The following is a 14,215-nucleotide window of genomic DNA, read 5'->3' as shown; positions in this document are numbered from 1 at the left end:
CACTCACCAGGACATTTCAACAGATCAGTTTCTCCCTCTGTGTCCTCGTTCTCTGCACCGGGGGTTTCCTCATCCAAGAAACATCACCATCATCACCACCATCACCATGGAGACAGCACAAAGAGCAGAGATGGACGACATTCCTGGAAAGTTTTGCCACCTCCAAAACACATGGAGTGTGTGGAGCTTACTACAACTGATATGATGGACAGAGGAGGGGGGTATCTGAACCCAGGGCACTATCCTCCTCCAGGGGGCCAGTCCTCCTCTCTTACCTCCCCCCTCATTTCCCCTTTCTCTGGATCACCACTTTCTTCAGGTTACCATACTCCCGTATTTTTCTCTCCGGCTAAACCTCGTCCCAGTCAGTCTCAGAGTTTGCGCTGTTCCCCTCCCCATGTAATTCAGCCAAGGCATTACTCCCAAACCCAGAGTCTTAGGCTGTCACCTCCCCACGAGCTTAGGCGATCACCCTACCGTGCCCAGCTGGTCCAACTGTCTGCTCACGACCTTGAGCAGGACCTGAGGGATCGAGGAGGGGGGTGGGGGCGCAGTGAGCGAGAAAGGGAGTGGGAGAGGGAAAGAGAAAGGGAGATGGAGCGAGGGTGGGCCCAGCGAGAGTGGGAAAGAGAGAGGGAAAGGGGGAGGTTGGAGAGAGAGAGAGCGAGAGAAAGAGAGAGAAGGGAAACATCGACTTTTGGAACATTTGGCTATGGCCAAGTTCGGCCAGTTCCTCTGCATTCTGACCGAGACTCCGTGTTTTTAGAACCCGACCAAGTGTTAGACACAACACCCCTGTTGCTCCCCCACCCCTCACCTTCACCTTCTCCTTCCCCCAATGCACCCAGAATGGGAACTGGGGCTGTGGGTAGGAACAGAGCTGGGTCAAAGGTTGGCCCTGAAAGTGGAGGTGGGGGAATGGTTTCAAAGTTCGACAATGGGGGTGTCAATTTGGTGTTAGTAGACAGCAAATCTGGCTATGGTCCAAAGTTAGTCAGTGAGATGAGTGCTGCAAACATGTCAGAGGCTGAAGTCAGGGCTGGAATACATGAACACCATAGAACTGAAAGTTGGAACAAATACGACAATAGATCAAGGGCTAGCACTAAAAATGGGTCTGAAACAAGAATGGGCTCTCAGGTGAAAACAAGGCCAGGCGGCCGGGACTTGGAAGGAAAAGTGCAGTCTGGGTTGGAGAAAGAAAATATGGGCCCAGTAGTGATGGAGGGACATAGAGGAGGGGCAAGGAGTGAAGAGAAAACTGGAAGATGTGTGGCTAAACCAGACCGCATTGCTGAGGCGATACCTTCAAGTGTGCCTGATACTGAAAACAGGATTAGGCCTGTAGATAAAATTGAGATTAGAAATGGATCTGATCCAAGAATGAATCCAGAGCTTCAGGCAGAGATTGAGGCTAAAGCTAGGTCAAAGCAGATGGAGAACAGGGCTGGAACAGAAGCTGAAGTTGTAGCTGAAGTTAACAATCAGTTTGGTTCAGCAATAGAATCCAGAATAGAAGCTAAAGTTGAGATTGAAACGAGCAAGATATTTGCATCTGAGCCTGTGACGGCACCAGAAGCTAAGGTTGAAAATGATACCAGGACTCAGAGTAACACTGAGTCTGGGGTTGTCAGAGAAGCCCAGAAAAGCACCAAGACTTCAGATAAAGCTCAGAGTGTTGTTTCTGGACAGAAACTAGACATTGCTCCTGCAGATGAAGCTGAGAAAAAGCCTACGGACATTGACAGGATTCCTTCTAGACATACAGAGAAAGGTTCCAAATCCCACAAGTCTAAATCATCAAAGTCCAGCTCCAGGACTCGACCTGGCACAGCCACAGGGTTGCGACCAGGCGTGGCCAGCCCACAACTAAGCAGAGGTCTTGGAGATCTTGAGTCAACAGGTCCCTCTGAGGGCATCGAGTCCACCTGGCCTCGACGAATCATTGTCAGAAAAAGGACTGTTCGGCAAGGCGGGGCACTACACAACCTCCCTATTCTACCCCCGCTCCCCTCTGTCCTCTCAGCATTGGAGAAGAGGCGCCCACATGGCCACCTCCAACCTAAACCCCTAGCAAACATAATTAATGCTACAAGTATGGTGGGACGATGTTCACTTAAAGAGCCCTCCAATCAAGAACAAGCACAGGTGGCCAGTTTAGTGGGCAGGGCTTCCTTGAAAGAGCAAAACCTGGAGCACTGGAGGGTCTACAGGGAGCAGGAAGAACCCAAAAGATCCCAAAACAAGGAGAAACAAGGAGAGCAGAATAAGGAGAAGACTGAAAGGGAGGAGAGGAATGTTAAGGAAGAGAAGAGAGAGGAGTGGGGAGAAGACAAAAAGGAGGAAAACATAGGTAAGGAGAAAGAGAAGGTCACTCTCAGTGAGAGTCTGCTAGAAGAAACCAAACAACAGACAAGAAAGGTTGAACAAAAGGTCCAAGGAAGTGTACACAAACCTAAGGAAGTGAAAAATGAAAAGGGCACAGAAATAAGGCCTGTAAAGTTGGAGGGTAGAGGTATGACGATTAAGGATGGAATTCAAGAGCGGCACGAACAAAAGCCGGGGGTTGTGGTAGCCAAACTACAGAAAGAAGAAGGTGAAGTAGAGGGAGGAGAAGCAGGGACACAAGAGGAAGGGGGAGTGGAGAGTTGGGATACTGTCCTTGACATGGTCAACACATTGTGGGATGATGGTTGGGAAAAAGGGGGAGCAGGAGGAGGATGTGATACTGATTCCTTCTCAGGGTCCCTGCAGCGTTGGCCTCTACTCCGGCCCCCGGTTGGCTTTGGGGGATCCCACCCTCCCTCCTCTGCAGCCTCAGAGCTCAGCCTTACCGAGTTAGAGCGGAGAGCCAGGGAGCTGGACTGTGACCTGGAGCACTTAGACCTATCTCAGCCCCATAGGGACAACCAGGATTTATACCAAACCCTGCTGGAGCCACAGAGGGAAAGAGCTGACATGTACCAAACCCACCCTGGGCCACAGAGAGAGAAAGCTGCTTTCTTGACAGGTAAATATTTATTGGATTCTCTGTATGTCTGTTTTCATTCTTCATTCATGTGCCTGTAATGATATACAAAAACTAGGAAGTTGCTTTGATAACTTTAACGGATTTTCATTGGGGGTTTTATTGGCTAATCAAAAAGCACGATGTACCTTGGCCTGTGGCATTAAAATTTGCAATTGGAATATTAACCAGCATACAGCATACAGTATAGACAGAAACTCAGTATTTTTGTAGAAACCCCTCTTTAATGCAACCAATTATCTAGCAGCAGTGGTAGATCATGTTAACACAGATCCAGTTTATTTAGAAATCATGATGGATCAGTATCCCTAAGGAATGTTTCCAACATCTAACATCCATGCCATGAAGAAGTGAGACTGTTTTGAGTTGAGAGCAAAAGGAGAAAAGAGACTAGCTACTATCAGTATGATGTTCCTAATAAAATGCCAAGTCAGTGTCTGCAGCAACTTTTCTCCTCAAAATTTCCTCAGAGACAACAGCACTCCGATGTTGCAACAATAATATGAATCTCCAGATTTCTATGCATGAACTATGTTGACCCACTGCACTGAGAAAAAACATAGACTAATAAAAATGGAAATAAAATTTGACACATGGTTGCTCTATATGACATGGGCTCAATAAAAGCCGGGGCAATATTTTGATAGTGTACTTTTGTAATATGAGATTACAATTTGTAACAATTTGTTATTGGCCTAGTTATCAAACTCCATGTGACACATGCTGAAGTTAGGGCTTTGCAGGTCCCTTAAGGTTTGGGCTGGTAATTCAGCCTCTATGGACAACAACTAAATTGACAAATAACCAGCAGATCATCATATTACAACCATGAGGTGGATTAATGCTTCCTTTATGTATTAATATGGATGTTGATGTTGTAAAAGTTTTAATGGTCACTGACCACACATCCTCAAGTGTTCCTTACGTTGGGAAAGACATAAAACTGTAGAGGGCACCACTCTGGACCAGTCTTTCATGGACCTCCACTTCTCCTTTGCTTCCTTCCATTCAACTTACTTCAAAGTGTTCTACTTTGTTGTGTTTTGCTGGTCCTGGCTTGAACTGTCCCTGACACTGTCCCCACAATTTGTGGTGGTAGGCTTCCAGGATACATGTAGAAATATGGAGGAAATGAGACCGAAGGTTCCGTCCATATTTGGAACAGAGCATAAATGGGGCTTTATTCTTGTTCTTGCTCTAAAGTAAAAAAAGTATAACAAGTTAATAAATAGAAGAATTCATATTTTATGATGCATGGATGAAAATAGATTTATGGAAAATAACTAAAGTAAAATGAAAAGTGGGAGTTTTTTGTAATAGGTTTTCATACATACTTCCCAAAACTCAGTTATTATTATGGTGTACACTGATTATTCCTCTGAATTTTGAAGTTTTCTGTGTTATCTGTGACTAACTGAGTTTGGCTGTGATGTTGACTGTGAATTATTTTATTTACACATAGACAAAAATAATACACAGTGAATAAATGCCAGCTAAGTGCAACTGTTAATTTGATTGAACTGATTAATCAGTTGCCATACACAGACATGGTTTCCCAGTAGCTTCTCCTCATTAATATCAGGACAGACCTTCGATGTGACATTAGAAAAGAGGAATGAGGCAGAGGAGCAAGAACCCCTAGGATCACACAAACCTGAATCTCTACAGCTCATAATTCATTCTTGGTTTGGTCCATTAAAAAAAAAAAATTCAGTGAGAGCATGTCATTCCCTAAGTGAGCTAGACTTTAGAACATGTCACACCTCGGTAATATAGTTCAATGAAATCCAGTACTGTCTCACCTTCCCTGGATTTCTCAGAGGCCAAGTATTTCTAAATTTGTATCTTTGAGATACTTTTCAGAAGGCGCAGGCCAGGAACAACACTGCTTTTTTATGTGCAATAAATGGAAAGTACAAAGTACCATGGGGGGATCCCTTGATGTATTGGTCCTTAACATCAGTAAAAACCAAGTAGGCTATGTAACACAGCATTGGCCAAATGGAGTGTTATGAGAATATAGAATATGTACATTAAACAAGTTAAGCATGAAGACAATCTCCTGACTTCCCACAAAGAAATACAGGGCCCAGCACAGTGGGGAACAGGCAGTGACCAAGCGTGTAGAACAACCTGAAGTGACCGTGACCTTCAGCTTACATAAAAATGACAAAGGCCATCTAGTGACTGGTTTGTTTAATTTGGACCATTGAAGTGCAAGAAGACCCATCCCCTGTTTAGATATAAATGACTCATTCTAAGTTTACACAAACAAGATTCTTAGTTTCAGGTGAATACACACAGATGAAAACACTTACAAATATTATATCATGGTATATATTCAATAATACATTTCTTCCAGTTAAACCCAAAGCTTTACCCAGTGGTCCTTTTAAGAGAGATGTGGATTATGGCTTGTTTGCTTGATCGTCATGTGTCTGAGGTTTGCTTGTCCTATCTCAGACTCTACCTGCAGCTCACCATCCCTGTGGCAAAATGAAATAAAAAGAAAACATGGATAAATAATCCAACAGCCACATTTATAAAATAAATAAAATCGACCCACTGGCTCTGATAAAATATCCAAAAGTTTGACCAGAAGGTAGATAAATGATGTAATCCATTGCTTATATCTCCTGTTGTCTCCCTTTATTTTCCAGGAGTGGGAAGCAGATCCCAGGTCAGTTTGGAGCTTAGCACTGTGGCCTCAGCAGCTACAGACACAGACAGACCTCCTGCTGACTGGCCCAACAAAGCTGCTGGGACTTCCACTGCTGGCACAAGGTAACTCCACCATCATCATCATCATCATCATCATCATCATCATCATCATCAGCACTGACTCGTTACAACAGGTGAAGCTACTTTGCACAAGGCAAAAACAAAATCCAGATTTGAAGATACACTGAATATGGAATCAGAGGTTGTTCAAGTCGAGGCCACAGTGTTGTATTACACATTATGCTGATGAGTTTTGAAATTGTTTGACTTTCATAGTAATTGTTTGGGTATTTTAAATTTATTTCGGTAACACTTTACAATAAGGGTCCCTTAATTAACATTAGTTAGTACATTATTAAGCATTAATATATAAACTAATGTGTTAATTAATGCTGAGTAATGCATACATAATGATAACTAATTACATTATTCAACTTTTATTATTACTTAATAATTTCTTAACTAACTTTGAGTAGTAAACATTAATTAACTGCTTACTAATAGGCTACATTCATTAATGTGTTTCCTAATCCCAAGTAATACATAATAATGATTGTTAAAATATCTGTAAACACTTAATTAATGCTTAATAATGTACTAACTAATGTTAATTAAGGGACCCTTATTGTAAAGTGTTACCATTATTTCAGTCAACTCACTCATATAGAACATAGAACCTCGAACAGGGTTACAAAGTACAGTAATATATAAACCATTGATTGTGCTTGGATTCTGCATGCTAATAAAAAATGCATAAATGCATAAAATGTCATGAGACTGATCGGTGAGTAATATGAATGAATGAAATAGCAGTTTCACATCATCATTTTTCAAACTGTAATTAAGATTTAGTTTTGTGTGTTTTGCTTGTTTTTTTTTGTATTCAACACCCTACTATACTGGACCATTATATAAAATAGGGTTATCAGAAAGATGAAGAATAAGGAAGTCCAGGAGCTGGATGCACATGACAGAACACATCACACTGAACTGTACAGGTGTTCATACTGGTGTAGTAGGTTGGTAGGTTGTGGTCACCAGTGGTAGACAGACACCATTAGAAGTCCAGATGACAGGAGGATGATGGACACATGTGGGTATAACTGTCATTTGACTGGCTTGTCTTTTTTCCAGCTCGACTAAGGAGGACAGCTCTCCAGACTCCAACCTAACGCTGGAGTCCGACTCCAGCGGCGTCTTCCTCTCCTTATCCAACCAGAGCCAGGAGGAGGCGGGCTCCGACAGCGACCAGCCAGTCAGCGGCTCCGACTTAGGCAGCAGCAGCACGTCACTGGAGAAAGATGGAGAAGAGGGAGGATTAAAGGAATGGGGAAGGGAGGAGAGTACAGATCTTCAGTGGTGCTATCCTTCCCTCCTGAGCACGTCCATGCATGAAGATGGAGATGGAGATTTTGAAAAAGAGCAAGCTGAATGTGGAATGGCAGGGGGAGATGAAGAGAGAGGGAATGATGACAATGGACGGAGAGATGGTAAGATAGGAATAGTTTCAATCAAATCACCACTCAGCCATTCAGATATTGAGGACTCCCCCTGTCACCACCCACGTAGTGAAAGCAGGAAAAAAGTGACTCTCATGGGAACTGATTCCCCTCTTCCCCTGTCTCCTTCAAAACCAGTCAAACACCTTCTAGACCCTCATCAGAAACCACTCAGAAGCTCAGGACTGGATTGTGGCGACTTAGATCCCTTTGTCCAATCGGACAGCTTTGTTTACCTTGCCGTGTCTGCAAGACCCGCCTCCCTGGGTGAAGTCACCACAGCAACAGAAGTTCCTTTCTATGATACAAAACAAGACTTGATGCAAACAAGACTTGGTGATGCAAAGCCACATTTGGATTGCATTAAGACACAGTTGGACCAGTCAAATCCAGAACGCGATGCCAAGCCAACTCACACTGTCCTACAAAAACCGGAGGAAGGAGATTTTCTGTGCACGGACAGCTTCGTCTATCTGGCTGCTCCGGCCTGTCTCCTGCTGGGCCCTGCAGGAACCTCACCCTACAGTGGCAGGTATGTGGATTTCTCTGGATTTACTATAGCTCTAGTGCATTTTATTGTAATTTTCTGCTTCACTTATGCAGGTCCAGGTGATGGGAGCAGTCAGCCAAAGAGCACAGATGTCTTTGTCTATTGCTATTTCTAGCTGTTTCTTACAACTCTCTTATAAGGCCCAGATGGGATATGTGATCACTCCAGCGTGTCAAGTCAAGTCAAGCTGTATTTTAGCACCTTGCTCAGCATCACAGATCGTAGATTTGCCTGAATGGGCTTGAGAATCTGTACAGCAATGTATTCTGGGTATTTACTGTTGGTATTTTAACTTGTGGTCTGTATTGCAAGGGCCAGCAACAGCCTCCCTGACACCTGTGTGCTGAGGAACTTAGGTTTGTTAAGTCAATCGAGGAGAGGGATGAACTGAACTGATTTCCTTTAAATCTGTCAGATGACTTTGTCTTCCTGTTCAACAGACCAGACGCTTCCGTGTCAGACACTTTAGTCTGTGATCAGTTACTTGGCCGTAATGCAAAGGAAATAGGATCAGAGGCTAAAAAGACTGTAGAAGCAAAAAGTCAGAGATGTCCTGTAGAAGGGTCAGATGGTTTATATGTCAAAGGGAAAACACCTCAGAAGAGGGATTAACCAGGACTGGAGAGCTTTAGTTATCAGTTACCGGTAGGACCTTTTAGTTTGAATGTACATTCTATATAGTAGACTACATCAGTCACTTCATTAATGGCTTCGTTGGTCAATTTCATTTAAAGTAATTTTTTTCCTCAAGGCTTTTCTTTTTCTTTTTTTTAATTACCAACAACATACAATACAATGAGTATTTCTCTGGTTTTGGCCAACAAAGACCCTTGTAAATCACCAAGGGACATGGTTTTAAGTTAAATTTGAAAGCTACATGACCTCCAAAATGGAGTCACAGAAGGGCAACTCTAGGAAATATAAAAGTGGTTAGTTACAGAAGTCTCCAGCAGGCTGTCCATCTGGGATAGTCGGTCTTTTGTGCTGAGGAAGAGAAGAATTGAGTGATGTTCTTCCAGCTGAATTCTCTCTTTTATCTCTATGTTTTACACATTTATTCCGATAAAAATATTTACATTTGTGCATTAATGAAGTGATCCTGATTCTGAAGTTTAAAGTTATCTTTTAGTTCCTGCAAGCTCAGTAAGCCCGTTGTCTGTCCAGCATTTGAGTCTAGTATCATATGTGTCGGGTTGCAAGCAAACCACATAAACAGTGCACTGTCCTGTTTTTGTAAAGCACTTGTTATCTAAGGATTTTGGGGTCTCTGAGGTGGCTGGCTGCTAATGAAGGATCTCCAACTCACATGCTAATTGGCTTCCCTTTGCCCATTTAAGTTTCTGTGTCTTTCCATCTTGAGTCATAGGTGGGTCTGCACCAGCCGATTAGTGGTCGAGTTAGCTGCTTTATGTTAAACATGAAAGGGCTAACCCTCCTCTCTCCCTTGTGAATTGCAAGCTTAAGTTATTGGTTTCTTACCTACCCAAACCATCTGGAAATTATTTTATCCCACTAAAACAAAAAATAAAAATGCTTTGATTATCCAAAATAAATGTAAAGAAGGAGGATATTCATCTTACCTCTACATCTGCAGTAATTCCCTTTTTTTTTCTTAAGTATATTTTTTGGGTGTTTTGCCTTTAATTGGTAGGATAGTTTAGAGAGACAGGAAATGGGGAGGCAGAGAGAAGGGGAATGACATACCACCAGATTCGGGATTCGAACTGGGGCTGGCTTCTGCAAATAATTTCCTTTTTGAGAGGACTGTAGTTAAAGCAGATGTAAGCGATGATCTGGTGGTTTTGGCTAACTTCCTGTCAGCCGATGGAGTTAGCAGTCCCCGCCCTCGTCCCTACGTCACCACATTCACGCGCATCCCTTGGCTGCACACACAGAGAGGACCGCCCCTTTATGCCGTTCTCTCTCCTCATTGGATAAAGGTTGTAGGATACAAGGAAAGTTTTCTCCTCGGCTTACAGCAGAGCAGAGTGACTGACAGACCCGTGTTTCAGACCAAACACTCTATATAAGTGATTGCCGTCAGAAGATATAACTATTTAAGACTTATATTAACACAAACATTCCGCTTACTCCTGCTTTAAGTTGTTTTTGGGATAATTATCCAAGTCCGTTCCTTATCTGCAGCAAAGATACTGAGGGGGATTGTAACTAAACCTAAGAATCTGTGTGGCTCATTCAGTTTATAGCCAAAACATAATAGTTCATTGAGCACAGACATCACTCAGGTAACTGTTGGCATTGAAAGATGCAGAATTCTATTGTCCACAAATGGGGCAATTTTTATTCCTCTGCTGACATTTATATTCTTTTAATGGCCTTGTTCTGCCTGGTCCATCCTGGCAGCACTTCCATGAATGCAAATAAAAAAGGACTCAAGGGACAGCCCTGTCCTGTGGGTTACTCTAATAAAAAAGAATTGGTGAGTGAGTTCACCATTAATTTGCATGACCTGGCTGCATCTTATGGAGAAAGGACATTTGGTGATAGCCTGGCCTTGATTCTGTTGAGTTCCAGTTTTAACCTCTTCAGGTCTGCAAGCCCTTTCATAGGTCACCCTTGAGCTTGGAGATAGGCATATATACAGTATATATTTATGTCACAGATGTCTTCGGAGATTCCACAGAGCAGACCTAGCCTCTGTCACTAGCATCCTCTCCGCTAGCTAGCATGGCACTGTTCTCATTGTCACAAGGCTGGTCTTTTATCTTTTCTCTTGGAGTCTTCCTACCTCTCTGTGGTTTCCCCCTGGCCTGGTCATTTATCTTCCTTTAGAGTCCACGAGAAAGAATGTTCGAGCGGGATGAATGTGTGGAAATGTAAGTGGCAGCTAGTGTCCACTGTACAGTGTTGGAGAAGACCTCTGCTGATAATCTGGCTTCTGAATGACTGATGCTGAGACTGCAATTGACAGCAATGACAGTGATAGTGAAGACAAACCTCCCATGATCCTACACCACTTCATGTCATCAAACTCTCTAAAATGACATACTGTAAATTGTGCATTTGAATAGAAGTGTAGGCTATTTATGATTTATTCCTTTCTCAGTTTAAAATTTAGCACTACTTGTTACTGTGCCATTTCTTTTTTCCAAAATCTTTTTATTGAAAAATACAATTAGATATTTCCAATTACAGGGATACAATTATCCTTTTTTTTTTTTATACATATATGTGTAAACAGTCACATATACACATAAACAAATGAAAATTAACAAAAACACACTCTGATAAAATTGTAGAGGAAAAATAATTAAATTAAATTACAGAGTGCAGAGTAAAAAAACAAACAAACAAACATAAAAACAGTGAACACCCCCCCACCCACCCATGCCCCAACTCGGCACATCACGACCAACACGCATACTGGTTGTTTATGCAATATAAAATGTACAATGGTAATAGGCAGAAATTCAATCAGGTAGTACCCCTAAATTTGTGAAATAGGAAATAAAGGGTTGCCATTTGTGAAAAAATGTTACTGCACATCCTCTTAATGTATATTTAATTTTCTCAAGATTTTAAAAAAACATCATGTCTTTAAGCCACCGGGAGATAGAAGGATATTTAGCAGATTTCCAATGTAACAATAATAAACGTCTTGCAAGTAAGGATGTGAAAGCTATACTATCCTTTTGTGTAGAGTTGAGTGCAAGTGAGGGGTTAGGAATCCCAAATATAGCAATCAGAGGGCAAGGTTGGAGATTTACACCAAGAACAGTCATAGACATAATAACAAAATAACCCGCCCAAAAATCTTTCAGAACAGGACATAGAAAAACATATGACTGAGGTGACAAGGAGAGCCATGACATTTATCACATTTGTCTTCCAGTTCCGGATATAGTACCGACAGTCTAGACTTGGAGAAATGCACCCTGTGTAGAACCTTAAAATGAATAAGTCCAAGACGTGCACAAGAAGTGGTAGATTTTACCCTCTCTATGGCTTTTTCCCAGGACTCCTCATGTGTTTGTATTCCAAGTTCCTCTTCCCATGTACACTTAAGTTTAAAGGGATAGTAGCATTTTTTTCAAAGTGGGGTTGTATGATCTACAAATAGTACTTTAATTGCAGTAGAAGACTCTCTGCACTCCAGCCCATAGCCCTGCCCAGAGATTTACAACATACAGTGTTGTGAATGGACCCAAAGAAACGGCCTATTTTCGCGGCCTAAAAGAGGTTTTACCTGAAAAAAAATACACAGTTCCATTGTTTGCTATAATATACTTTTTCCCAGCCCTTCAAAGTGCAGGAAAAACGCAGTTTTTATTTGGAGCTAACCAACTGCTGATCGGCGGGCGCTAACCCTGGGCGGAGGGATACGTGAACTGTGTATTTTTTTTCAGGTAAAACCTCTTTTAGGCCGTGAAAATAGGCCGTTTCTTTGGGTCTGTTCACAACACTGTATGTTGTAAATCTCTGGGCAGGGCTATGGGCTGGCGTTGCTAACGTGAGGAGTGCAGAGAGTCTTCTACTGCAATTAAAGTACTTAGGGGCTATTTGTAGATCATACAACCCCATTTAAAAAAAATGCTACTATCCCTTTAACATTTGAATGGTCGCTAAAAGCCCAAATAATATTGTACAATTTTGAAGTGATTCCTCTGTGATGAGGAGTAAATGTACTGTGCCATTTCTAATATTTCATCTTGGTCTGTGTTTTCCCAGGGATTCAGACTCGGAGAGTTCAGGCTCTGGCCCTGTTGATCTGTCATTGCTGGGCTGTGACTCGGTGGCCGGGGACAGTGACTGGGACTCCGATCTGTCTGACTCAGATCCCAGTCGCTCCTCCAGAGTCTCCGCTGCCGGAAGCAAATCCGTGGCTGTAGCACGAACCAAGCGACTGCCAGCTGAACCTGGATGGGACTTGTTTGGAGAAACCACAGAACCTGAAGTGCTGAGCGAGCTCTTCACAGAACAGGATAGAAACAACAACGGCAAGGCGAGAAAGAGTACTACGGGCGTGACCAGCAGCGTGGCAGCGACAGCAGCCCAGCCGGCCGCTGCACCGGTCAGGCAGTCAACTACAGAGCAGGCGTCAACTAAGAAAGTGACATGGCAGTTTAAGCCAGCCCAGAGGTCAGTGTGCACGGGAAGCAGGAAGGAAAGAGAGAAGGAAGTCACATCATCATCATCATCATCGGCAAGGTTTACGGAGCTGGGTGGAGCCGAGACCCATAGACCCCCGCCTTCGTCCTCGTCGTCTTCGTCATCCTCGCCCTCGTCATCGTCTTCTGGTTGACCTGATGAGGGAAGGGTTTTTGGTTTGATGGTGGCAGCGGTTTTTGAAGCTGATTTGGTTACAGAGAGGTTGAAAAGATGCTCAACTTGTTTTGTAGAACCTGATAGTTTGAACGACTACAGCTTTTTTGTCTGTAAATTTTGAATTTTGCATCTAGCTGCTGCCATTGCCTTCTTATGACCTTCTAAAGACTGCATAAAAAGACTAGTTAATTGTCGCATTTAATTAGATTAGCCTATACAATACCATATATAATCAGTTGAAGTTTGAGACAGTATGAGACTCAGGCTACACAGAAACCTTCAGGTTGAGATCGTGAGGAAACATGGCCACCGATTGAACAGTTAGGTAAGATATGCACAGTGTCATTCCTAATGGGTTTTATCAACAGTCAGCTGACACACAGGATTGATTTATTAGCTACATATTCTATATCTAAATAATATGTATGAGTAGTTCTGTGTTTTTTATGATTTTATTCTCCTGAATGTACTGTACAGTGTATACACAACTACAAGGAAGATTCACCTTAAAACAGAATGCACACATCAGGTATTCTTGATAATTTAGTTAGGTCGCTTGTATTTAAATATGATTACAATACCTGGAATTCAGTCACAATAACACATGTTGAATGTGTTAATGGTTTCTGGAGAAAAGAATGTCTGTTCTGTTGTTGTCTCTTTCCAGAGATGACATTCTTCCATATAATGCCTCACTGCCACATCTGATCTTACTACTTCATTTATGTACCTGACTTTTAAAAAGCGGCTGACATTGAACTTTGCAGTGCACAAGGTATTTGATAATCACATCCATCTTTACTATGTACAGTGTGTTGATAATATATTTTGAATCATAGAGCAAAATTATTATGTGATGAATGTGAAGACATGAACAAATAAGGGAGGATTAAGGGTATCACCTTGCAGCATTCCAACAGTAATAACATGGTAATAGGAACAATTTGTAAAGAGGTAATAATTGAGCATAACATGTGAATACCAAAGAAATAAACTGGTAACACTGTGAGGAGGTGCCAAAAACAATGGCTAATAATGGGAAAACACATTTAAAAGTAATTAATTAAGTAATTCATATTTAATCCAAATATTGCACCAGTATAACCCTTTATTGTAAAAAGTTGCATATTG

General features: G+C 42.2%; 1 protein-coding gene across 1 annotated transcript; it reads left to right on the top strand.

Moving 5' to 3' along the window:
• Positions 1-675: 675 nt before the first annotated feature.
• On the top strand, positions 676-13,774 carry LOC311005746 (uncharacterized protein). Its single transcript, XM_083998292.1, has 4 exons — positions 676-3,010; positions 5,689-5,812; positions 6,884-7,780; positions 12,488-13,774. Exons 1-4 carry the CDS (start codon positions 850-852, stop codon positions 13,059-13,061), a joined length of 3,756 nt encoding a protein of 1,251 aa, XP_083854418.1. The 5' UTR covers positions 676-849; the 3' UTR covers positions 13,062-13,774.
• The last annotated feature ends 441 nt before the right edge of the window (positions 13,775-14,215 follow it).

Source organism: Trachurus trachurus (genome assembly GCF_905171665.1).
Source record: "Trachurus trachurus genome assembly, chromosome: 22".
Taxonomy (NCBI): domain Eukaryota; kingdom Metazoa; phylum Chordata; class Actinopteri; order Carangiformes; family Carangidae; genus Trachurus; species Trachurus trachurus.
This window is presented reverse-complemented; position numbering and strand designations above follow the sequence as displayed.